The sequence below is a fragment of the Gorilla gorilla genome, chromosome 15, assembly GCF_029281585.2.
Source record: "Gorilla gorilla gorilla isolate KB3781 chromosome 15, NHGRI_mGorGor1-v2.1_pri, whole genome shotgun sequence".
In the NCBI taxonomy this organism is placed as follows: Eukaryota; Metazoa; Chordata; class Mammalia; order Primates; family Hominidae; genus Gorilla; species Gorilla gorilla.
In genome coordinates, this window is record NC_073239.2 from 94,137,301 (window position 1) to 94,163,882 (window position 26,582).

The window sequence follows — 26,582 nt, forward strand, 5'->3', positions numbered from 1 at the left end:
AGGCACTGCTGAGCCCACACTGGGAGGGCATGTGAGGTGCAGGGATGCTCACCTGTAGGCGGTTCCCAGGAGCAGGCTCAGGATTCCCGCCACATGTATGCCCCTCGCCAGGGGCCATGAGGCCAAGCCCCAGGCACAGAGCCGCAGGAGGGTGTCCCACAGAATGCCTAGAGGAGAGGAGAGAAACCTGGAGTCAGCCAGGCAGGGGGTGACTTCTGGGCTACAGAAGAAGGAGGCACTCCAAGTCAAGGAGCAGAGAGTCACTCCCAGCACTGCCGCCCCACAGTGGCCTCCTGTCAAGGAGCAGAGTCACTCCCAGCACTGCTGCCCAACAGTGGCCCGCCCTCCACCTGCTCTGTCTCCCAAGTCCAGGTGGGTGGCACTGACCTGTCAACATGCTTGAGAAGAGCATGGCTGGGAAGTAGTGGTGGAAGTAGAGGACCCGGCCCATCAGGAAAAACGGGAAGTAATGGAGTGTCCAGCCGAGCAGGACCTGGCCGCCTCCTCGCAGCAGGACCTGGGACAACCCTGGGCCCAAGCAGCAGCACAGCCCAGTCAGAAGACAAGGAGCGGGCAGAGATTCCAGGCTGTGGTCCAGCTCTGCCCCTTCCTTGCTGTGTGACCTTGAATATGTCATATCACCTCATTGGACCAACCCAAACCACGCTACAGAAACTGGAGAGGAGCAGCTGGGGCTCGAGAGCTCTGGTCAGGGCCCAGCCTAGTGAGGCCTGGGCACCAAAGGCAGGTGCACCAAGCACCAGCAGGAGGCAGCCCAGCCTCTAAAGAAACCCCTCTGCGCCTGCAGACAGCTTCGCTCCCTACTTCCACCTCCCACATCTTTGCTGCCACACAGATCTTTGCAGCGGCAGACAGGCGCTAAGGTGAGGTCACAGGTGAGGATGGAGTGAGGAGGTGTCTGGGACTATGACTGTTCAGACAGAGAGCTGCAGAGGCAAAAGGGCCTGTGTGACTGTCTCAGGTGCTGTGGCCCATGGTCTGGCAGCCAAAGTTACCAAGAACAGCACTGGGATGGGAACCCAATAACCCTGGAGGCTCCTCTCTAGCCCATGAGAGGACAGGGCCATGGAACAAGGAGGTGGCAGAAAAGATGGGCAGCTCTGTACACAGCATGGGGCTAAAAGTGAGGGCTGTGGAGTCAGACTGCACGGGTTTGAGCCTCAGCTCTATCACTTACTAGCTGTATGTCCTGGGGCAAGTTTCTTAATCTCATGGTTCCTTGGTTTCCTAATCCATAAAGTGGGGGTCATAATAGCCAACGCTCTAGTGTTGTTGGGAGGAAGTAAAGTGTTTAACACAGCACTGGGTACTTGGGGGTTGTTACCTTTCAAAAGCAAAGGATAAGGGAAGGTGTGGGGTGGTAAACGCAAAAGATGGCCCGTCAGCAGGCAGCCGGCCCTCCCCAGGGGTGCAGGCGCCCTGCTGCCGCCAGGTCAGGGGAGGGAGAGCCCAGAGGACCTGACCTGCAACCTCCGCTGGCAGCCGTGCCCCTCTCTGCATGGCTACAGCAATGATGCTCCCTGAGAGGAGGTAGAGGGCGATGCTCAACAGATTCAGCCACCAAACCACCTGTGCAGAAATGGGAATGGGCAGATGAGAACGCAGCCGCTCTCCACGGGCAAGTGCTCCAGGGCCTGAGCCGGGAATGTTTAGGCACTCACCGGATTGCCAAGCAGATAGACTCGGAAATCTGTGTCATTGACCCCTGAGAAGCGTAGGCCCTGTGGAATAGAGACCACCCTGCTGACCCAGGCCCAGCCCATCCTCGGCCACACCCATTAGGGGGAGGAAGATGGTCACCTTCCACAGACAGGGAGCCTGGACACGAACCTCAGGCTGTGCAAATTCTACACGAGCTCTCTGGGAAGCAGGGTCAGAATTAGGGCAGAAGACAGATACTCCACCTCTGGCCAACCCATCCCAGGAGGCCCCTCGCCCTGCCGCCCTAGTACACCCACCCCCGCCTCCACCGGTCTCCCTGGTCTTGTTCTTGGCTCCATTTCCTGGGAGGAGCCCCAGCCTTGGATCCTACCTGATAGTTGATAGGCCAGTGCCAGGGTTTGGACGTGAACTCATTGTCCTTGGGTTTGAGGCCACTGTTCCCCTGCGTGAAGGTAGCAAAGAAAGCTAGTCAAGACAGAGATCTAGAGGGCTGACAGAAATGTGAGGCCCAGGTTTTTCTGATATAGGGCCAAGTGCCGAGCAGAACCTTCTCTCCTTCCCTTCCCTTGCAGGGAAGAATCAGGCAGCTACCGTCTGCCTGCCTATGTCAATTGCTTTACTTCTCCCAGACAAGCCTCCATTTCCCATAAGGGGTCCATTCCAACCTTCTAGGGAAAAAGAAGGGAAAGAGGAAAGAGGAAATTGTTCCAATGGGCACAAAATATATACCCATCTGCCAAGCCAAGGACAAGGTGTGAAAATGGTGGGAGAGAGGGGATATAAAATGAGGCTTACAGCCGGGCGCAGTGGCTCATGCCTGTAACCCCAGCACTTTGGGAGGCCGAGGCGGGTGGATCACCTGAGGTCAGGAGTTTGAGACCAGCCTGGCCAACATGGTAAAACCCCGTCTTTACTAAAAAATACAAAAAATTAGCTGAGCGTAGCGGTAGGTGCCTGTAATCCCAGCCACTTGGGAGGCTGAGGCAGGAGAACCACTTGAACCCAAGAGGCGGAGGTTGCAGTGAGCTGAGATCATGCCATTGCACTCCAACCTAGGCAAAAAGACCAAGACTCAGTCTCAAAATAAATAAATAAATAAATAAATAAATAATAAGGCTTACTTATTTGTTCCCTTCAGGGGCCAATTTCAAACAGAAAAGCAGAAACTCTCATGCGTGCCTAGACTTGGAAGAGGTTGCTTTAGCTTAGTGTTTCTCCACCTTTTTTTTCCACTACTGCCCCTCTACCAGGAGCCTTTGTAGACAAGTTTCTCCCTAAACACCCTCCATGACATTTTAATACTTTATACTGTACATCTTACTTGTGCTTTATACATAAAAAATTAGATATTTTGCCCTCCAAGAACACATTTCATCTATTGGGAGAGAAATCAACCCCAATGCATGCTTTGGTTTGAAGGACCCAGACTCAGCCTCCCTAATCCAGCAGCCAAGAACATCTGCTAACTTTCTCTACAGGGCAAACCAGGTCTTTGCTAAAACAGGAAGGAGTAGGGTCAGGATCCAGGATATTAACCACTAGGACTGGGTTCTGCCTTATCACTGGGACAGACTGAAAAGGCATTTCCCCAGAAGGGGAGTCAGCTGCCATGACTTAGGCCGGAGCTTCTCCACCTCAGCACTCCCAACATTTCGGGCTGGATGAGTCTTTGCTGTGAGGACTGTCCCGTGCATTGCAGAGTATTTAGCATTCCTGGCCTCCACTCACTGAATGCCCATAGCACTCCTACCCTCAACCCCTCAGTTTCCCAGCCAAAAATTTCTCCACAGATGGCCAAAAGTCCCGAGAGGCAAAATCGCCCTCAATTAAGAACCACTGGTATAGCCTCAGAAAGACCCAGAAAGTTCAGTGGACTGCCACCCAGTGCCTTATGAGTCCAGTTCAGCAAGGGGCTGGGAATAGTTTACAGGCCTCTGCATGGTGGAGAGGTTGTGCCTCCAAGGTCAAAAGTGCATTTGGGGCATTAGACACAAAGGGGACAGCTGCACGGCCCCTGCGTCACTGTGGCCCTTTGAAGGACCTGGGAATGAGGAATGAATCATTCTGGACCCCTGCAGCAGTTGCTGAGGGAAACCAATTCCTTCAAATTGTACAGTTTGGTCCCAAACCCAAGGACTCCAGCCAGAACTGTACCAAGCCAAGGGAATCTTATTCACTACACTAAACTCTGAGAAATCCTGCTCTGTTGCTAAACTAAAAGAGGAAAGAAAAATCTGCAACCATCACAGGCATATGTACTTGTAAGTTGTTCTCTATGGCTGAAATCTGGATGGGCTCATTCCTGTAACTGCACTAGGCAAGGCAGCCTTCTCCTCCAGGTCCCGGGCCACTACTCAGCCAGCGGAAGAGCCCTGCTCCTGCAGTTTCTATAGTCTGGACTCAGTGTTTTCATCTCTCTCCCCTCCCTGACTCTTTGTTGGCTGAATAAGAAAGCTCTCATACTTCCCTTTTCTTCTCTGACTCTACTTCTTAGATAATGAAAGACAAAATGAAACTCGTAGATTTAGTCTTAAAATTTGACCCAGGCCCAGAATGATATTCTGACTGACAGGCACATGTTCAAAAGAGCTATGTCATCAGGCCACAGTGACAGCTACAAGCAGAGTCAGAGAGGAAGTGACCCAGAGATGCTTAATGTCAACTTATCACCTCCCAATGCGCAAAAATGACAAAATTTGAATTTTTAAAATTTAATCTGGTGAAATAAGTCAACTATATGTACTGAGTACTGCTTACATAATCACTTCCAGGGAAGTCCACTTGACAATGGCTTACCAGGGGAAAAATAACAAGTGCTACACCTCCCTGCAATGCTGTGGGTAGAGTGATAATCACATAGCTGGCTTGAGATAGTGATTCTTAAACATTATTCCTGCAGAACACAGGTTTTCCATAAGCCAGAATAAGGGGGTCTTCCACTAAACAGCAGGACTACAGCAGGGGAAAATTTAAGCTAGTGAGTAGAATTTTCTCAATTTAAAGATTTCTTCTCTGAATTTTTCTTAAACCTTTGATGCTACAACTGCTGTCAGCTACTAATGATAGAGAGTGCAAACAATGTCTTAGAAAACCTTAAAAAAGAATCAATCATGCCCTGCCTAAGCAGTTTCTGTCCAGGAATATGAGTGGGCTCGTGGCTGGGATTTCATGCTGCATATAAACAACACACTCAAATTAGCTATCCATCCTAACTGATCCTGATTTCATATGATGGAATGAACTATCAGTATCTCACGATCTTCAACCAAGAGCACTATGATTTTCAGGGGCTCTGCCACTTGAGCAGATTTACAAATCACTTAGAGGTGAAGGAGTGTAGTGGTAACTAGCAGTAACTCTAAAAGCCTACCAGCCTGGCTCTGAGGGCTGGATCTACCTCTTACACTTAGCTGTGTGACCCTGGGCAAGTTCCCTGACCTCTGTATGTCAGTTCCCTCTCCTGTAACTGGGAATGATGGCAACCTCCATATGATTGTAATAAGTATCAGATGAGTATAGTGCTTAGCGTAGTGCCTGGCACATGAGCTGTATAAGCAGTCACTGGTATCACCATCATCACCACCATCCTCATTCTGTGGTGAGGGAAATGCCTTTGAGGATTACAGAAAACCGTAGTAAAGACGCTTTCAAATTCCTCCACAAGGGGGAATGGATCTGTAGCATGGCATTGACTTGTGATCCAAATTCATGGCTGCCCAAAAGCTCTTAGAGACGCCATGAAATGAGAAGGGGACACATACCCGGATCATGACCATGTGGGATTCCAGCAAGATCTCAGGAAAACTGGGCTGCAGCACATCCAGGCTGATGTTTGGCACTAGGGGAAAAAAATGCAGGAGAAAAGCCTTTGTCATACATTCTTTCCTCAGTCTGTCCATGGTGTCCACATTCCCACCAGAATCCAAATGCAGCCTTGCTGACAAGTTCACAACTGTTGAGGAGACAGAAGAAAGCTTGGCCCAATTCTTGATCATTTACTTAGCTGTATGAAGAACTCATCAGGCATTCTGAGAAATGCAAAGGAAATAGACAACGAGGTTTCACCTGCTTGGTGCTCCAACAGCTCCCAGCACCATTGCTTTTCACTGTGGTACTGGCTCAAATGCTGCTCTCCTATTAGGCATAAGGGACAGCTGCACAGCCCCCGAGTCACTGTGGCCCTTTGAAGGGCCTGGGAATGAGGAATAAATCATTCTGGATGCCTGGAGCAGCTGCTGTCGGGATGGGGACCAAGTCTGTCTCCTCGCCAATATGTCCACAGGGCCCCATGTGGTTCCTGGCATACTTGATAAAGAGTTGTTGAATTAGTTGATTAGTGGGTTTGGCTAGATTAGGTGGGAAGAAGAACAAAATGAGGGCACACATAAGCTTGAGGTGGGTAGTTTAGGAAAACAGATGATGAATCCAAATACTTATTGAGTTGAAGCTGACAGTGCAGTGGAAATATCAAATTGGAGCTTGGGTGTAGAGATGTGGGGCACAGATCAGGGCTGTGGTAGTCACTTTCTATAAAAGCATTGGCTGGATATGTTGGGGGGCGGGGGAGTGACTCTACACTGAGGCATAAAGGGAAAGTAGCAGCTTGCTCCAAGCCTGGAGGCTGGGGAGGTGCCCATGGTGCAGGGGAGAGAGGAGCCCAGAGGAAGACGAGACAGATGGATCTGCAGATGGCCACTGGCCACTTTAGGGAGAGGAGTTTACGGAGGGAGTGGATGAGAAGGAAAAGGAGTATGCTATGTAGGTACAGACAACTCATAGAAAGAGAGTGTTAACAAGGAACAAACAGCAGCAAGTTGAAGGGATAGCAGAGTTTACAAACGCTTACTTTTCTAAGATAAGGGTTTCTTATAAATGTTTCCCTCCAGAGCCAGCCCAGAAAGTGACCTCACTCACACTTGGGATTGATATGGTCCTCCACATTCCAGATGGAGTTGAGGGTTTCTTTCAGGTATGGGGTGCAAGTAACTTCCAACTGCTCCCAGCCCCTGTGAAAAGCAGAAGTCACAGATGTCTCTCAGAAGACCTGAAATCCACCAGAGAGTGACACTGTCTTCTGCTCTTAAATCCACAGGCTCCTTCTCTTTTCCACCTGGTGGCCATTATTTCTTCATGTTCCATGTTGGACAACTATCCTAGGATAGTCTAGCATACAGTATTCCCATTTTAGAAAAAGACACAGACCCAGAGAGTTATTAGCACCAGCCAGATGTGAAAATGTTGAACTATCAGAACACATAAAACACCGAAGCTCCCCCGGAGTTCTGTGCTCCATAATACACCTGATATCTACTCTCCCTCCATCTGCCACTAAGAACAAGCAGACAGCAGGCGAACACATGAAAACAAAAGCTTCTGGCATACTCCTTGTAGAGTGAAAGGAAAATCAGGACCCTCGATTGGGACAGCAAAACTCTAGAGACTTACCACTTGGGCAGAACCTTTCCCGAGGAGCCCAGGACACAACCTGTGACCAAATGGATGAAGCGAATTCGACTTCTCAGCACTTTGATCCGGTTTCCAAATTTTCTGTTTACGACCTCAATCCGCCAGAAATCATTTGAGTCCCCTGTTCCATTCTGCCATAAAAGCCAAGAAAAAAATACAAAGAAAGTGAGGGGACTTTAGAGAAAACGTGTCAGAAAGGGAAATGGCCACCCAGATGCCACCATGTTATGAAGGTCAAAGACCAAATTGGGCTCAATGATAGAGATGGGCAAGGTTACAAGAAGGCCAAAGAAATATCCCAGGTGATTGGCATTGTCCCAAAACTCACTATTACAACCAAAAAACAGTAGTATGACTCCTGGAACCAGAAGTCCAGGAGTCCAACTCTTCACTTCATAGAACTAGAGTTCAAGTTCTAAATACCTGTCTTTGCCCTTCAACCAAACTCAAGACATCACTCTGAGCCAACAGAAACAGATCTGGGCCATTTGCATCCATTACCTTGGCTATCTAGGTATTCACTCATCTAAGCCAGAAAGGTCTGGCCTGGCTATTGCACTTTGGAAATTAAGACATGTATGTCTAATTCTTCTCAGAAGATGACCACAAAGAAGATGAGAATGTTCACAGTCTTGACCTAGCACAATGTGGAATGAGCAAACAGAAAGAGGGCTGGGAAATCCACCTGAAGGCCAGAATCTGTATACAGTTTTCCACTAGTAGTTTTTGTCTTCAGTTACTCCCAAAGCCATAAGTACTCATAGAGCTTTTATTCTATTAGCTGCATCTCCTCGAGGTAGTAAAATACAAAAGCTATGGATAATATCCCTCTGCAGAACAGGGAAATGATACTTAAAAATAAAGCTAATGAGAATTTGGGATCTGGCAAAAGATAAACATACATGTTCATCTGGGGTCATATTGTGGGTCCTTGGCTTCTATGTCCAATGTGATTTTAAAAGAGATCCAAATAGTATTCATATTTGACATTTATTAAGTATCAGAGCATGTAAATGGCATGGTTATTATGTGAGGAGAGAGATGGAGACAAACAGACTTCATAGGCTGCTTTTCCCAGAGCAGGCCTAGCCAAAAAGTGCCCAAATGTTAAGAGAGTCCCTGTGCAGCCTCTTATCCTCAGGAACATTCCAGAATTCTGGGGAGGAGATATCCCACCACACAGCCCTGAGCCAAGGCCCATAACTTTTACGTCCTACTCACATCCCCGTTGCTTACTTACTATGCCATAGCCGGTGACCTGATAGTGCTTCCGGGTCATGGGGGCCTCATGATAGTGACTGTGCAAGTTCCGGGAAGTTCTAGAAGTTAGAAAAGAGAAGTGTCATTATCCTATAGAAAGATGATGTGCAACATTTCTTCTTTTACCAAGGATGTTCAGAGTCAACTGTCAGGATAAGAAAAATTAGAATCTGAACCATTAAATCCAACATATCAGGAACTGGTTTCCTATTTACTCACAAGAAATATCCTGAGAACTGGAGAAGAGATGAGCCCAAACCAGGAGAGACAGATGGTAGGAGCACTGGACGGCATGCCAAGAAAGGGGCTAACTTTAGGTGCTGGCAGGGAGGTGGGGGGCGACTTTCACACATTTAGTAGCTTTGAAGCACTTAGCTTGCCTGACTTAGGAGGCAGGTTTGAGGAGAGGAAAAATTAAAACTTGTAATCTGCATGGCCTGAGCTAGGTAACCTCCTCACTGCCACTTACTCTTTCTGCTCCCATCGCCAGATTTTTTTAAGTGGACATCTGTGGAGGATGAGAGGGGTTTAATTTAGCTTTTATTTAGTTTTATATAACAACTCTCACTTTTATCTGGAACAAATAATAAATGTTCATTATAAAATTTCTGAAAATTTGCAAAAGTAAAATTTAATTACAATAAATTTTTATTAATGACAAATGAAATTTATTTAATAAAATAAAAATTTTAAGTATTCAAAATCCAGCTGACTCAAAAAAAACCATAGCTAATTGCTTCTCTGTCTCTCTCGCTATATATACATATACACACACACATACACACCCGATTTTTAAAAATTTGTATCTGATAATTCCAGTCTATGAAATGTTTACGGGGCTGCTCCTGCTGTCTGTCGTTTCAGCTTGTTCTTGCACACAGTGCCCTATTTTCCTTGTGTGCTTTGTTACTTTTGGGTGTGTACTATTGTCACTAAAAAACTATGGGAACGAATGACAATGACTTTCCCCAAAGAGGGCTTACATTTGCTTTTAGCCATGCACCTAGGAGACACGACCAATCTAGGATCATGTTCATTTAAATTCATGGCTTGGAGATTCTGAGATCACCCAGGTGACACGAATTTGAGCTCCAAGTTCATGTGAGGATCAAATGGTAGTTCCAGCTTCTCAGGAACTAAGGACAGTTCACCACCCAACCCCCAACACTTAGCTGGGGTCCTAAAGTGGACCTGGGCATAAGTGGATAGGGCAGATTTACCCTTACCCCAAGCCTTTGGGGGTCCCAAATATGGGGAAGGATAACTTAATAAATTTACCACTTCGGGTGAGCCTAGGTTTGACTTTAAAACCTCTTCTCTCAAGAGACAGCCAAAAGTCAAGATTGTGGGATCAAAGCAAAAGTGGCTTCAGTGTCTCACTTATTTCTCTGGATTCCTCATTTCACTTAGGCTTTGGCCTGGTAACTCTTTAATATCTTGTCAGCCTTTTTATGCTCTTAAGAAGTCTTTATATTATTCCAGCATTTTTAGTCATTTTCAGTGAGAACACTGGTTAAATAAGCTAGCTTGCCATATTCTCAGAAACAGACTCCTACGTCTTTCTAAAGGCAGCCACTTAAGAAGAAGCTTTGGGAGCTGGGTGTGATGGCTCATGCCTGTAATAGCAACCATTTGGGAGGCTGAAGCGGGAGGATCGCTTGAGCCCAGGACTCTGAGGCCAGCCTGGGTAACATAGTGAGACTCTGTCTCAAAAAAAAAAAAGCAGCAGCAGCTTTCAGCAACTCAAATTTTCCTCTAGGAAATGGGAAACTGAAAGGTCCCCAGAAGGCAGGCAAAGGCTGGCCTGCAATTTCATCACCTTCATAAAATGCTTCTCCCATTCTCGCACTGTGGCCTTGCTCCATTGACCAGAGCCTCATCAAAATCTGACTTCTGTTTACTTCTTAAAATAACTCCCTCCCCTTGGTGCCCGTACCATTTATTTATCCAAACGGCAAATTGACTTACTCTTTGTGTTCTAGTCGAATAATGTCTCCATGTCTTACAAACTCCACTGGGAAGGAAGGGTCTAGGGGATCTGCCAAAAAGAAACAAGCATTGATATCCAAAATCACTCACCAGGCTAGTATTAATCAAGGGCCTACTGGTAAACAGTTATAGTACCATGTAGTATCTGCTAGAGGTACTAACCAGGTACTCTGAGACCAAAGAGGAAGGACCCCTAAATTGCTTCAGGGGATTAGAGAAGGGTGTCCCAGAGATAATGCTCGAAAAGACTCTTAAAGGAAAGGGAGAATTTTGTCAGGTGAACAAGCAGGGGAAAGGCACTAGAAGTGTGAAAGAAGAAAACTTCTGGCCGGGCACAGTGGCTCACGCCTGTAATCCTAGCCCTTTGGGAGACCGAGGCAGGCAGAACACCTGAGGCCAGGAATTCGAGACAAGCCTGGCCAACATGGTGAAACCCCATCTCTACTAAAAATACAAAAAACAGCCGGGCGTGGTGGTGCACGCCTGTAGTCCCAGCTACTCGAGAGGCTGAGGCAGGAGAATCGCTTGAACCCTGGAGGCGGAGGTTGCAGTAAGCCGAGATTGCGCCACCGCATTCCAGCCTGGGTGACAGAGCAAGACTCTGTTTCCAAAAAAAAAGAAGAAGAAAAACTCCTTCGATGAATAGCAAATGGGTTTCATACTGTAAGGGTGGGTGGGGTGGGGGAGAGTGGGAACAGATGAGGCTATGAACGAGTGTGGCCAGACTGCATATTCCAGGCTGGAATGTGGCCTTTACCCGATGAGGCACTGAAGCCCCCACTGGAGCTTAAGCTGGGAAGCTAAATAGTAAGACTTTAGTAGTAATAACAGCCTTCTAAAAAGTAATTCCATACAAATGACCACTTGCCCAACTCTCCTCAAAATCAAATAAACCCTGACAATCTTGCCAGCGAGTATCTTGTCTCTGGCAATAAACTTGCTAAATGTGAGGTGAAGAATGATGAAATGATTAAAGGACTACTTCTGTACCATCTCAAAATCAAGACCAATCAGGATCTAGAAAGGTGATGACATGGAAAAGGAGCTGGCAGTAATCATAGCAACACAGAATGGATCCTTGCAAATTTCTGTCCCAAGCAGTGAGATACCAACACACTATAAATTGATCAAGGTCAGGAAAGATAAATTTGCCAGTGCAAATCACTGGCTCTCAAGAGAATCAGAGAACTCAACTGCAGAGACACCCATTTCCATGCTGCCTGTTAGGGTCTCTTAAAAGCATTAATTAGCAAGATGACAAATCAACTAAGTCAATAGGGAGGGAGGTTTTATTTCATATGCATTTGGTGGGGAGGGGCATTTATAGCCTTCAAGAACACAAAGACCCTAGTCTATAAAGCTCCCACAAAATCCTTAATCACTTCGATGAAATGCAACCATCTTAACTCAGAAGTCACAATGGAATAACAGACTAGGAATGTTCAAAGACTTGGTTCATGACCACATGACGGAAGTAAAACTGGTCTTCCCTCGTAACTCCTCACTGTGATAGAACACTCACGTTTGGCCTGCTGAATCAATCAATATCCATTATAAAAGTATAGAAACAGACTCTGCCCAATGGTGTCGTAATTTATCCCACTAAGGAGCAGGATGTAGAAAGTGGTTGTATACGCCACATTTCTAGCCTACACGGCAATAAGAGGAGGTGGATTTAGGTGAGCAGCTGCCCATTTCTCTACAAAGGCCTAGGAGCAGCTGAGCTGGGATAGGCTAAGCCAGGTGGGATTTGCTGAGGAGTCACAGAGATACCTGTGGCACAGGACTGTCAGCAGAGATGACAGGCTCGGAAGGTGAGTGGAAGATGCCCTCTGTTCTCTTAGCTGCAGCAGAGGCACAGCCGCAGGTAGCTAGCTGTCTGACCAAAGAAAGGAAGATCTGGCTCTAGCTCTTGCTCTGTCATAAAGCCCTGAGAGCCTGATACGTGTGCTTCAGAGCGCCTTCACCCAGGCCAGTTAGAAGCAGATCAGCAGGCATCGAGTCACATCTCAAGAAATAGCCTAGACAAATTCCAGTCACAGGACTAGTAGCCCCTCAGATCAACTGACTGACTCAGGCCAGGGCTGAGCAGTGGGCAGGATTCTATCTTATCAAGACGACTTGAGCCGCACCACATGCTAGAGTGTGCAATGTTTGGTGTGCTCTATGTCAGAAATGAGAGCAGCAGCCAGGTGCCCTCAGCTGGGGCCACTCACCAGCCCCTAGTGGCATGCTCAAGTAACCTCTACTTAGATAAAATCTGGGCTCTGCTATCTGTCTTCAAAATGACAGCTCTAAGAGCAAGTTCTTACCTGTTTTGCTCAATGCTTATCCCCTATGCCAACAACAGTGCTTGGAACACAGTAGGTGCTTAATAAATAATAATTGAAAGGATAATTGAGATAAGTAAAGGTGTCAAAGATGCTCAGCAAAGCCCATCTCAGGATCATTCTTTTGCAGGCATGAGAAATCTTAAGGAGGGCTCAGAGGGAGTAACAGCACAAGAAGCATCAGTCTCTGACCACATTACCTGAGTTTGTGTTATGTTTCTTGATAATCCACAGGTTGTTGTAGTCCTTGTGCAAATAGGTGGTGACCTGGGTGGGGGGTGGGGGCGGAGGGAAGAGGAGGCAGGAGGGAGAATACCATCACTATCAGCACAGCTGGCCAAGGACAATCAACCTCAAACCAATGTTGCTTAAGCCAATTTCAGAATCCCCAGCCACCAACCTGAGGGGCCATGTTTCCCAATGGGGCTCATATGTAGCACTGGTGAGTGAGATTCTCTCCTTCCTTCTGCATTTAGAAGCTTTGTCCCACAAGAGCCTTTTTGTTTCTTTGTATCTTTCTGCATCTTGTCCTAAAAGTTCTATCCAGCCTTCTAGAGGGAGGAACCATGAGGCCTTATATAACTGACTCCAACACAAAAACAGAATGAGGATTTAAGTGCATTTTCAAAGTAATTAAGGCCGGGTGTGGTGGCTCATGCCTGTAATCCCAGCACTTTGGGAAGCCAGGGTGGGCGGATCACCTGAGGTCAGGAGTTTGAGATCAGCCTGGCCAACACGGTGAAACCCCGTCTTTACTAAAAATACAAAAATTAGCCGGGCATGGTATGCGCCTGTAATCCCAACTACTCAGGAGGCTAAGGCAGGAGAATCGCTTGAACCTAGGAGGCAGAGGTTGCAGTGAGCTGAGATCGCGCCACTGCACTACAGCCTGGGCAACAGAGCAAGACTCTATCTTGGGAAAAAAAAAAGTAATTAAGATCATGCCTCAAACTTTCTAAATGAAAAATTCATGCTATTATATTTTCTATAATGCGGCCAAATGAAACGAAAAAGCTCCACAGATATCCTGTCCTAGAATTTAACTCATGTTTTATACAAAAAATCTGGAAACAGTATGACTGTCTAGTAATAGAAAAATAGTTAACATGATAGTATGTCCTGGGATAGAATATTATACAGCCATAAAAAATGTTTCAGAGCATTTTTTTAGCAACATGGGAAAAGGCTCATGAAATGCTGATGCTGAAAATGGCTACCATTTATTACCAGGCACTGTTCTAAGCATTGGGCAAGTCTTATCTCATTTAACCATTATTACAGCTCTATGCCGTAGGTACTATGGTTATCCCCACATTACTTACAAGGAAACTGAAGTTAAGTAATTTGCTCAAGGTCACACAGCTTATGCGTTGGGGAGACAGAATTCAAACCAAGGCCGCAAAATAAATGCTCCCAGGATAGAGACTATATACATCCAATTATGCCAATTATGTAGACAAGTAGAGAACTCTTACAAATGAGTTTTTATAACCCCAATTGGATAAAATATGACCAATTTATAGTCATATGCTACATAAAGACATTTTGGTCAACAACAAACTGCATATATGATGGTTGTCCCATAAGATTATAATACCATATTTTTACTATACCATTTCCATGTTTAGATATGTTTAAGTTAATACAAATACTTACCATTGTGTTCCACTGTGTTCCAACTGCCTGCAGTATTCAGTACAGTAACATGCTATACAGGTTTGTAGTCTAGGGGCAATCAGCTATACCATGTAGCTTAGGTGTGTGGTAGGCTGGACCACCTAGGTTTGTGTAAGTACATACTATGATGTTCACCCAACGATCAAATCACCTAATGACCTATTTCTCAGAAGGTATCCCCCGATGCATGACTGTACTTACAAAGAGATTTAGAATTAGCATTTAGGGGAAAAATTATTTTGTTTGCATTATGGCTGCTTCTTTTGAGTGGTATTTGCTTTGTTCCTCAGGAAAAAAAAAATTAGGGATAATGGTATTAAGAATATACAAGAAGCTAAAAAGTTTTGGTGCTCATAAAGAAATTAAAATGAAGTCTACATTCCTGAGAAAAAGCTCGATATCATCCATCCAGCCTGGATTTGCTCAAGGAAGTTAAGGTTCTATGATGCTCGTATGTGTACTCCGTGTAGATGTGTGGTAGGAGAGCGGTCTTTGTGTGTCTGTTTTACAAGAGCAATTATGATTAAAATTCCTACAAGAAAAATTATTTATTTATCATGAGTACAGTCCATGGCCCCTTTCCCCACTGAAATGTTTGTTTTGACAATGGAGATTTTTATACCATGAGATCTCCTAAGAACACAAGTATCCAATTATAGCAGAATGTTGTACATTAAAACATTCAGATAAACACTTAATCTTCTGGGATTACATGTAGCTTTTGTTTTCTTTTTTATACTTTTCTATATTTTCCAATTTTATAAATGCTATGCTTTAAAAACATTCTAAAATAGAGACCTAGACATGTTAACAAGACATTAAACTGCATGGCAGGAAGGGCCACTGGAGATTATTTAGTCCAATCCCCTCAATTTACAGATGAGGAAACAGGATGAAAGGCTAAAAGATCTGCTCAATGACAAAGCCAGACACTTTCGTCCCTTGGCGCAGTGCACTTTCCCTATACCACCGTCACGTTTCACACCTCCACACATGGGCTCTAAGTACATAACACTAGCTTAACAGAGCCTTTCAGAGTTTGGCCTTTCTCTCCCTTTGCACAGTGTAGATGTTCTGGTCACCACGTCTGTAACTGTAGTGTCTTCTACATGACACCTGCAGCAATTTATCAACACATGAGAACACAGAACAGCTAGTTGTCTCTGCCCTGGGTGTACATGACTTAGAATAATTTGGACAGCTTAAAACCAAACCAAAAATGCATAATGCATGGGCCTCATCCTAGATCAATTAAATCATAATCTCTGCAGTGGAGTCCAGGCATCAGAATTTTTAAAAATCTCTCCGTTGATTCTAAGTGCAGCCAGGGCTGAAAACCACTGGGCCAGACATGAATGGAGAATTAAGGATAAGAAACTGACACTAAAATCCAATACCCTGTAATATGGTTTGGCTTTATGTCCCCACCCAATTCTCATCTTGTGGCTCCCCTAATTCCCACGTGTTGTGGGAGGGACCCGGTGGGAGATGATTGAGTCACGAGTGGATGGGTCTCACAAGATCTGATGGTTTTATTTTTTTATTTTTTGAGATGGAGTCTCACTCTTTTGCCTGGGCTGGGGTACAGTGGCGCAATCTCAGTTCACTGCAACCTCCACCTCCCCGGTTCAAGTGATTCTCCTGCCTCAGTCTCCTGAGTGGCTGGGACTACTGGCGCATGCCATCAAGCCCGAGTAATTTTTTTGTATTTTTAGTAGAGATGGGGTTTCACCATGTTGGCCAGGCTGGTCTCAAACTCCTGACCTAAAGTGATCCGCCCACCTCGGCATAAGCCACCGCACCTGGCCAGAGATCTGATGGTTTTTAAAACCATTTTTAAAATGGGATTTTCTCTGCACAAGCTCTCTCTTTGCCTGCCGCCATCCACATAAGATGTGACTTGCTCCTCCTTGCCTTCCACCGGGGTTGTGAGGCCTCCCCAGCCATGTGGAACTTTAAGTCCAATTAAACCTCTTTCTTTTGTAAATTGCCCAGTCTCAAGTATGTCTTTATCAGCAGCATGAAATTGCACTAATACATAGTGAGTCACTTTCTAGCAACTAAAAGGGAAATAAAAATAAAGCATTTGGAGAGAGACAACTTTTTGCAAAGAACAAATTTTTGCAAAGTAAAGATTCCATGCTTTTTGCCTCTGTTCACTGTCCTTTGTCATAATTATTGCCTCCAAACTGGTTCCTTGTGAGCTATCACATTTCCACTAAAGTTACCTTTCTAAACTAGAGATCTAATCATAATCATAATAATTTTGATTGCCTCCCTAATATCTATGGAGCAAAGTCAAATCTACTATAACACAGGCCTCTCCCCAATATGGCCCCACCAACCTCTTCAGCATCCTGCTTCTCCCTCTCAGGCACCATCCACTGCAGCCACACAAACACTCCTTAACATGGACACAGCATCGTTCACTCATTCAGATGATACTCACATGGCTAATATTTCATAAGCACTTCACATTGTTATCTCATTTAATCCTCACAACTGCCCTTTGATGGAGAGAGGTACTACTCATTTTCCCCAACTTAAAGAGGAGGATACAGGCTGGGCGCGGTGGCTCATGCCTGTAATCCCAGCACTTTGGGAGGCCGAGGCAGGTGGATCATGAGGTCAGGAGATCGAGACTATCCTGGCTAACACGGTGAAACCCCGTCTCTACTAAAAATACAAAAAATTAGCCAGGCATGGTGGCGGGTGCCTGTAGTCCCAGCTACTCGGGAGGCTGAGGCAGGAGAATGGCGTGAACCCGGGAGGCGGAGTTTGCAGTAAGCTGAGATCACGCCACTGCACTCCAGCCTGGGCGACAGAGCAAGACTCCATCTCAAAAAAAAAAAAAAAAAAAAGAAGAGGATACTGAAGCACAAGAAGATGAACTTGTCCAAAGTGACACTCTGTATGAAAGCAGGCTTCACACCCCGATCATCTAGTCTGGTTCCCAGGTCTGTGTTCATAAATACCCCACTTTATTCATCACCCATCCCATAGCAGGCACCGTGCTAGGCAATTGAGCCTTCCAGGAGCTAGCAATCAAGTACCAAAGAGACGGCGGGAAGTAAGCACGCACAGTTCAATATGAGAAGGTTTACCACGTAGGCATCTGGAAGGTGCCACCAAGCCTCTCATCAGAGGGGCACCCCACCCAGTACCATGGAGAGGTGGGACACGGTTGTCACTGAAGAACACCTATGCTGATGCCTAGAGAAGCTGGGGTTAGCCAGAGAAAAGAGAAGGGTGCAGGGCTAGGAAGAAAGTTTCAAGCAGGGGGAACAGGATGAGCAAAGGATAGGAGGCAAGAGAGTGAACTGTCATGGCGAACAGCATTGCTGCCGTACAAGTGCACAAAAGGCTCACTGACCTGCTGCTGACGGGCACCAATGCCCTCGGGGTACAGGTGCCTGTGGGAGTGCAGATAGCCGATGGCCATCCGGAGGTTCTTCACAGTGATCACAGAGCCGTAGGCCAGGTCTGGGAGGAAGGGAGACAGCAGAGGGGTGAGCTGGCACAGTGCCAGAGGCTGTCCGTGCCTGCGAGGAGCCTCGGAAGCCACAGGGCTCACTAACCCTCTGCGAGACTCCCCTGGGCCCTGGACTGAAGCCCAGCTACCTTCTCACTCCCATGGAGCCGACTCAAGACAGAGTTCACCACAGGGCCCACTTACTCCCCCGCCTCCTGAGGGCTTCAGAAGAAGCTTGTGTTAACACTGTCATTATCAAAGCACTATGTGTAACAGCAAAAGACGAAAAACAACTTGTCCTTCTCAAGGTCTCCACATGGATTCAATGGAATAAAGAAGGAAGAAGCATCTTCTGTCTTCGCCTGGAATGTTCTCCAAGATACAGCATTTTGACAAACCATTTTTTTCACTCTATATCCTTTCGTGCCTTTTGAATCTAGTACCATATGAAATAACTGTTCAATGGTGTTTTGTTTTACTCTGAATTAAAAAACAAAAAACACAGAAAACCACTTCCCAAGAGCATCCCCTCCTCCTATAGGCCCTGAGTTATTGAGAAGCCTTTTTTCCTTAATACTGTCCTTCTTCCAATCCGCTGGAATGACCTGCTCCTGTTTTTCTTTGTTCATTCAGTGGACCAGAAGAATTACACACTGGATCCAGAGGTGGAGGAGGCCTGCCTGTGGCCCTGGAAGAGCCCTGTCTACAAGGAAGATGGCTTCACACACTGACAAGTATAGGACAGTGGGCAAGTGACCCACAAAGGCATGACAATGTGTGACATGGTGGGAGTGGTGGGAACTCGGAACAGGACAAATTCTCTCCCAAGGATTAAAGAGAGGACGACTTGATCGAGAGGTGACAGCTGAACTAGGCCTTTAAATAATGAGCAGGAATTTGCTAAACTCCACAGCTGTGTTCTTCTGAGTTCTCAGGCAGGCCAACCTCGGCAGCCCTGCACATGGCTGACCACCTTTATTTCTTGAAATGCTCTCTGTTCCCACTTCTCGACCGCACACTCTCTCAAGGGCTGCTCCTCCGCAGTCTCCTCTCCTAATTCCTCCTCCTCTTGCATTCCCCAGTGATCTGACCTCAGCTCTATTCTTTTCCTCTTTCTACAGTTTCCTTACAAATCACAGCTACTGCCACAGCATCAATTACCATTTTACTTGTCTGATTCCTCCTTTGAAAGCATCAGCCCCAAATCCCACTGGCCCCATGGCAACAATTTCCCCAAGCAGCTCACTATCAACCCCTCTCGCGTGGAATTCAGTATCTGCCCTTCCAACCCAACTTCTTCTCCTGCTTCCCTATTTCTCATTCTTCCCAGTCTGGGAGAGTCTGCTGTATTTTAGGCACTGTGCAAAGTCCTGGAAAGACTAAAATGAGTAAGATGCAGTCTCCGCCTCCAGGAAGCAATCACCTGCACTCAAGTCCTTAGTGACATCTTTCTTCCTCTCTTGCTGTGTCCAGATCTCCCTTGTATATGCCCATCTGCCTTACCCTGTGGCTGCCCCACCATACCCAGCTCAGGTTCCTGCAATAGCTTCCCAGAGGGTTTCTCTTGCCTACAATCCTGTCCCCTCCCCAGCCAGCCTCGACTCTCCCACCCATGTCATCTCCCTACAGCACAGCCTTCCTGGCCTCCTGGCTGCTCAAAGACCTCCACTAGGTCTCCACGGCCTGTTTTAGGAAGTCAAATACCTCATCCAGACACCTCAAACCCTCATAGTCTGGGCCCAACCTAACTTTTCACATTTATCTTCCAGTAGTTTTCTGCATATACCTGTGCCTCAAGTTTTACTCTGTCCTCAGCTTTGATCATGTCATCCCTCCTGCCTGAGATGCCCTCTCCTCTGTTGAAAGCCACACATTCTTCCAGGGCCTGACTCCAAGGCAACCCACATCACGAACCTCTGATGCCCTTAACCGCCCAGCAGCCATGCTCCTTCACGCCTGTCAATCCCCAGAGCTGTGCTCCCTCTTTATGTACTTAACGCTTCCGGCCACACCGTGTGGAGCTCCTCTACACCAGGCTCCATCTCTGGAGGGTAAGCACGCGCTCCACTACCATCTGTCATAGATGAATGAATGCAACACTCAGAAAGCGGTGCGGGAAACCGACAACTGGCTCTGAAGGGCCTGGTGCTGTCACCATATTCTCTCTGAGTGACCTTCCCACAGAGCTGGCTTGGAGAGCCACCAAGGAGAAGTCATTCTCTAGGGTCAGAGAGCTTGCTGCTCAGGATGTCTTCCTCTCCTCTGTCCTGATTCACTCTCGAGTATTTTCACCAGATCTATCTGGGTCTTTCTCCCCCCGTGCCATCACAGGCTAAAATAACCCAAAGCCATCATATTTGTCTTTTCCAATTCAACTCCCAGGACGCCCCTCTGCCTTCTACCTTTGTAATGGCCCAGAGACACTCACGTTCAGGGATGGAAGCATTGTGCAGGTTGTTCCCTGAAAGCCGGGCCTGGAAGGCAGAACTGAAGAAACCATCACCAGGGCCACTGTGGGGAGAGGAAGAGCAGAAGAGAGTCAAGTTAAAGGAGTGAAAATGTGATTTCCCAGGAGCGCTGGGAAGAGCTCTTCTCAGATAGTTTAAGGAAAGTAGAATCAGATCATGGGACAGAGGTGGGTGACGGAGTTGGAGAAACTGGGGTCCAAATCCCAACTCAGCCACTTACTAGCTGTGTGACCTTGGGCAAGATAACCTTGTTTAGCCTTAGTTCCTCATTTATAAACTAGAGATTTAAAGAAACCAAGAGAAGTCACAAGTGATTGTGATTAAATGAGATAATGTGTACAAAATGTGGAACACAGTTCCTGATTCTCAGTAGCTACTCATTAAGTGGGAGCTGTTGCCGCCAGAGTTACTGTTATTGTTACACTCACTCCTACTGCACATCTTATTGTGGCCTATCCCTGCTAAGTACAGGGGACTCTGTTTAGAGATAAGAGACAATTTGGCTATAACGAAAATAGCTTCTTCCTTCAGATTAGGGTGCTGGCCTTTCTGAGCCCTTAGCATATACCCAAAGGATAGAACATAGCAGGAAAGAAACAGGAAAAAGCCCCTGGGGTCCCTCTCCTATCATTTTAACCACAGACCCAGAAAATCATCCGATCCCTCCACAGGCTTAGGAGCAAAAGGAAAACCAGAAGCAAGATGCTGCAAAGGCTCTGTCTGTACCTTTTACTCAGCACCATGAAGTGAACAGCAAAGGTGGCTGTATAGAGAGCCAGGGGCAGCACTATGAGGCACAGGACACGAGCAGTCAGGTGTTTTCCCACAGTCACCTGCAAACAGAGGCCAGCGTGGGGTGCTAGGCATGTGAGACCTCATTATTCCTTAGGCACTATGCATGCATTATATATAGCTTTTAATATATCAGTCATAATCATAAAAAATGACCAAGAGGAGAGAGAAGAATATGTGGAAACCCTAAGCCTTTCTGTAACACCCACCACCCAAGCACTACACAAGATAAACATGGGCCAGCCCTCTGCTACCTCTCCAGGCTCTACACCCAAGACCCCAGGATGTTACTGTGCCAAGGACAAGGCACCTGCATCTGCAACATAGTTGCTCACCAGTCCGCTCCATGTTCCAGGTACACTAACCTCCTTGAACTTTCCCAGTGCTTCCTCTACTGTCCCAGCCCAACCCATCACATGGCTAATGGCTCCTTATCTTAACTTCGCGGCTTCCTTCCAGAGGCCTTCCTGGATTGCCTGGGACTGGCCGAGTGCCCTTTTCTGTGCTCTCCCAGCACTCCTGGCTGACTGTAACTGCCTGCTTCCTTATTTCTCTCTCTCCATTGACCACAGAGGGTGGGGACCATATTATATTCATCTGTATATTCCAGCACCTCACACACAGTGGCTGGATGATCTTTAAATATTTTCTGAATAAATGAATGAATGAATGAATAAACTTGTTAGGAGCTGGTTCGGAGGTGATGGAGCAGCACCACAGCAGAGTGATGGCCTGGGGCCAACCTAACCTGGTTGTGACTCCTAGATACACCTCTCACTCCCCGATGGCCTCGGGGGAGTCATTACCTCTATAGGTTTTGATTTCCTCATTTGAAAATCAGGGTAATTACTCCCCACCTCATAGGACTATTATGAGGGGTAAATGAGATAATGGAGGTAAAGCGTTTCGCATAGTGCCTGGCACAGAATCAGCCCTTAATAAATAATAAACCGTAAATAAGCCTCCAAATATGGAGACTGTGGGTCAGGAAATGAAAATTGTGAGTTCAGGCCGGGCTCGGTGGCTCATGCCTGTAATCCCCGCACTTTGGGAGGCCAAGGCGGGCGGATCACTTGAGGTCAGGAGTTTGAGAACAACCTGGCCAACATGGTAGAACCGCATCTCTACTAAAACTACAAAAATTAGCTGGGCATGGTGGCATGTGCCTGTAATCCCAGCTACTTGGGAGGCTGAGGCAAGAGAATCACTTGTACCCAGGAGGCGGAAGTTGCAGTGAGCCAAGATCGGCCCACTGCACTCCAGCCTGGGTAACAGAGTGAAACTCTATCTCAAAAAAAAAAAAAAAAAGACAGACATTATAAAACAAATGCAAAAAGAGACTTCCAAGAATGTTAATCTATCCTCTCCCTTGAACCCTATCCAGTCCTCAGCCGGGCCCACTCCCTGATGTCCTGCTGTCTGCGGAGGGTGGGGGGTCCAGCCCACCTGGGACCCAGAACACAGCCACTCTGCCACCTGCAGCAGAGACAGGCCACCAGCTCCTACTCAGCAACATCAGGGAGCAAAAACATTTCCACAGCAAACCCTTGGGTGCTCACCAATGAAAGACTGAGGTCTCCGAACAGGTACCAAAGGTCTGCAATGGTGTTCAGCCCCACTTGAAGGATGATAAAGAGGCCAACAAACTTGACCCCTAAAGCACCAGCAAGACTAACGCCAGTCAGGCTGAGCCAGAACCACCAGGGGGCAGAGAAGGGCCTGAAAATCAACAAGACGGAGTTCAATTTGGCAGCTGGAACCAAAGCCAAATGCAAGCGCAGCAGGGGACAGGGCAGTTCTCAGACTTGGAGCGGCTGTGCTGTGCCCTGTCTTGGGGGCTCTCAGCCTCAAGGGACCATGGCGTGGCTCCATGGAGGAGGCGGCCTGTGAAACCCCTGGAACGGCAGGCAAAAGCACTGTCTGAGGGCACAGGGTATTCTTCTGGGGAGAGTGTCCATAGTGCTCCTGGCTAAGTACAGGGCTCAGGGTAAGTGGGGGCTCCTTCTTCACAAGTGACCAGTCAGGCAGGAGTAAAAGGAGAATCCTTAGGTGCCCCTGGACTCAGGCAGCCCTCTCCTTTGTGTCACCTCTGCCCCTGTCGAAGGCAGCATTTACCGAGTGCTTACTATGTATGCGTCACGCATCATTCCAAGTACGATGCATATATTAACTCTTCTAACCGTCGCTACAGCACACAGAGGATCCTGTCACTAGGTCCTCTTTTTGCACAGGAGGAAATCAAGACACAGAGAGGTGGAGTAATACAGCTAGCAGGCAGTGGGGCACAGTTTTAACCCAGGCAATTGGGTCAATGTTAGTGCTCTTAACCATTTTGCTATTCGTATAGCACCTAGTACTCTACACTATGATTCTCTGGCTCTCTGGCTGCCTCCTCTGCCAGAGTGAATATTCCTTAACAGCCAAGCCCAACGGAGCTCAGTACCTCCAGCTCCCCGCATAGTACCTGGTACACAGTATGTACTCAAGAAATGGTAGATGGAAGTGGATGTGGCATAAGCACAACAACCAAAGCCAGAGTGGGCTGAGAGTCACTGATCAGGTTTGATTAGCACAATGGAGCTTAATGAGCCTGGCTGTGCAAAGTTAACTTCCAGAAAAGCCTACGAGGAGCCAACTCTTCTGGTTTGAATAGAATGAATGACTTATTCTACTTTCTCAGAAGTAGAAGGATGATCTGGAAAAGACTATTCTGCAAGTAGACCGGACCCTCCAAGTCAGCTTTAGAACTGACCAGGACCTGGAAGGATCCTCTTGGCTGGTATGGGCCATTCAAGCCAACCTTTACATATGCTATTCCCATCATTAGGTCAGGACTGGATGCAACCACTGACGAAAGGGAGATAGTTTCCAGGCAGCATCTACCCTGGTGCCCTCCCTTCTAGGACAGAGTATGTGAAGGACAGCCCTGTCCCGGGATTTCCTAACCAGCACTGGTTACAAGAGGTGGGTGGGGAAAGTATTAGGACCCCCCATGATATCCCAAAACCCCTACCCAATTGTACTCCATTGTAAACATGATAATAATAATACGCTTGAAAAAGACAACTGACATTTTCTCGGTCTTGAATACGGCAAAAATAAAATCACCTGTGGAAAACTTTTTAAAATCTATTTTTATGATCTAAAATGGACAATCTAAGTTAAAAAAACAAACAAAAAGTAAGCTTGCCTTAAAATCAGCTTCAAGACAAGTCTCTGGGCACCCGCCCTGGCCCTGGCCATTACAGAAATTTTGGAGTTGCCACAGCTTCCAACCCTCCCCTCCCGGGGATGGAGTTTCTGACCTGTCGGCGCAAGAGTTGTACTTGACCATGCTCAGCATGGCAGCCATGATGAAGAACATCAGGATGGGGTCAAGGAGGATGTACTGGGACAGAGTGAGGCATCCCGTGTCTGAAAAACATGAGCTCGCTGGTGAAAAAGCGAGGTAAGAGAAGGGCCCCCTGAAAACCAAGCACCCCAGTAGTAGGAAACAGTCCCTCTTGCCACTTAATTGAGTGTAAGCACTTGTGCAGTCAGGACTAGAGTCAACACTGAGTCATCAGGGAGGTGGAAGGCCACAGCTCTGGGAGACATCAAAGCCCAATGACAAGAAGCAGTAACTCACACTGCCTCTAGGCCCTCAACCCAAGAGAGGATCATGTCATTCGCTCCCTCAGACCAGCCCTGAGACAAGGTGTCATCCTCATTTCCACCATCAAAAAGGGAGTCCTACCACTCTGCTCATGTAACCGCAAACTATCTACACCTATGATAGAATCTTATCATTTTACATGAAGTCTCTCTTGGGGGTCGATTCTCCAGACAGATGGCAGAGTGATGTTTTTTAACTTAAATCCTTAAATCTCATTATGTCATGCCCCTGCTTAAACCCTCCAATGTCTTCCAACCTCACTCAAAGTAAAAAGTTCTCATGACAACTGCCAGAGTCTGTGCGGTCTCCCTATCCATCCAACCTCATCTCCCAACACCCTCTGCCTCACTCACTCTGCCCTTTCCATGCCAGCCTTCTTACTGTGATTTGAACCCACAGAGGTCCACAGCAGAACTACAGTACATGCACTTCCCTCTGCCTGAATGCTCTTCCCTCAGATCCCTGCAGGGCCTGATCCTTTGTCTCACTCAGGTCTCCACTCAAAGCTCCCCTCTCAGAAGCTCTTTCCTGACTATCCTGTCTAAAATAGTACTGATCTCCATTATTCCATCCCTTACTCTGCTTTATTTTCTACACTGCACTTGTGGCTTAGGACATCACATGACAGACTTATTCATTTACTTGTTTATTTACTGTCTGCCCCACGATGAGGTAAGCTCAATGAGACCAGAGTGACTCATCAGTGTATCCTCTGAGACTAAGAAAAGTGGCCGGGAGCTGGGTAGGTGCTTGAGAAATAACTATTGAATGAAAAGTGCATAAATGACTAAATGAATGAATAACTGAAGATGGAAATTCAAGATACAAGGAAAAAGCCACCAGTCCTCTATAGAGAAAGCTAATAATCTTGCAATCTATCTGTCAAAACAAAGCAACGTATCTGTCAAAGCAAACCCCTAAAGTACCCCATTTAAATTGGTCTAGACTTCTTTAAATGTTAAGCTCCACAAGGTCATGAATTCACTTTCATAGGAACAAAGCTAGCAACAGGATCAACTTCTATGATGAACTCTCATTTATCCATGTGAAGATTATTATCCAAGTTCCCATTTTGCTATCTCTTGCCACCCAGCTACTTCTGCATTTACCTTTATATTCAGTTGAAATTAGTTAAGGAATGCAAACTAATCTTAACTTAAGAGAAGCAAAATTAGAATTATAAGCTTCCTTCAAAAACACACATACTCACATACAAATCTATCTTATTACCCATTCCAAACTCAACTGTGAATAACGTGGAGGTAAATCTATCCCTTGGGATTACTCACGCCGATTCTCCCCTCCAATAATATAAAGCCTTGTTATATATAACTATTGATATACATTAAGTATTACTAGTGAATGAGATTTGTAGTACATTTTACCCAATCCTAAAATTAACTGAACTGGACCCACATATAGGGCCCTTGAATGTACTGATTTTCAGCTACATTCACAGAGTGGCAGCCCATTTCCCAAAAGCCATGGTATGGCTAAGACAACTTACCAAAGGTGAGGAGGGCAGCTGTGAGCAGTGCTGCCGAGAGGGACTTGGACAGATCCAGTACAGTGAGGTAGGCAAAGGGGACCAGCCAGGAGCCGAGGAATGCACAGAACTGTGGGAGGAATAGAGAAGCTGTCAAATAACAAGCTGAGCTAGGTCAGCGACCTACTGGACTCAGTACAACCTAACATTTAAGACAGGGGACCTGATGAAGGCATGACTTCGGTGACCTAAAGTCACCTAGGATATCTATAACTAAGAAAAGAGTAATGTAATAGTGAAGTTC

The 26,582-nt window shown here is 46.6% G+C and overlaps 1 protein-coding gene across 9 annotated transcripts in view; it reads right to left on the reverse strand.

Annotated features, from left to right (window-relative positions):
• POMT2 (protein O-mannosyltransferase 2) overlaps nt 1-26,582 on the reverse strand; it is a 45,912-nt gene that overhangs the window by 3,391 nt on the left and 15,939 nt on the right. For 3 of the 9 annotated variants that reach the window (XM_055361069.2, XM_004055495.5, XM_063698054.1), the window contains exons 4-20: nt 26,300-26,408; nt 24,443-24,551; nt 22,697-22,856; nt 21,072-21,178; nt 20,306-20,388; nt 17,779-17,888; nt 12,929-12,995; nt 10,378-10,447; nt 8,390-8,468; nt 7,129-7,280; nt 6,598-6,689; nt 5,445-5,521; nt 2,054-2,125; nt 1,683-1,742; nt 1,485-1,590; nt 388-528; nt 53-167 (exon numbers count right to left, since the gene is read on the reverse strand). In XM_055361069.2, coding sequence (XP_055217044.2) covers nt 53-167; nt 388-528; nt 1,485-1,590; nt 1,683-1,742; nt 2,054-2,125; nt 5,445-5,521; nt 6,598-6,689; nt 7,129-7,280; nt 8,390-8,468; nt 10,378-10,447; nt 12,929-12,995; nt 17,779-17,888; nt 20,306-20,388; nt 21,072-21,178; nt 22,697-22,856; nt 24,443-24,551; nt 26,300-26,408 — 1,709 coding nt within the window. Of the gene's footprint in view, nt 1-52; nt 168-386; nt 1,591-1,682; nt 1,743-2,053; nt 2,126-5,444; nt 5,522-6,597; nt 6,690-7,128; nt 7,281-8,389; nt 8,469-10,377; nt 10,448-12,928; nt 12,996-17,778; nt 17,889-20,305; nt 20,389-21,071; nt 21,179-22,696; nt 22,857-24,442; nt 24,552-26,299; nt 26,409-26,582 lie in introns of those variants that run through there. The other 6 variants (XM_055361070.2, XM_055361072.2, XR_008671213.2 and 3 more) reach the window with 5 other exon arrangements.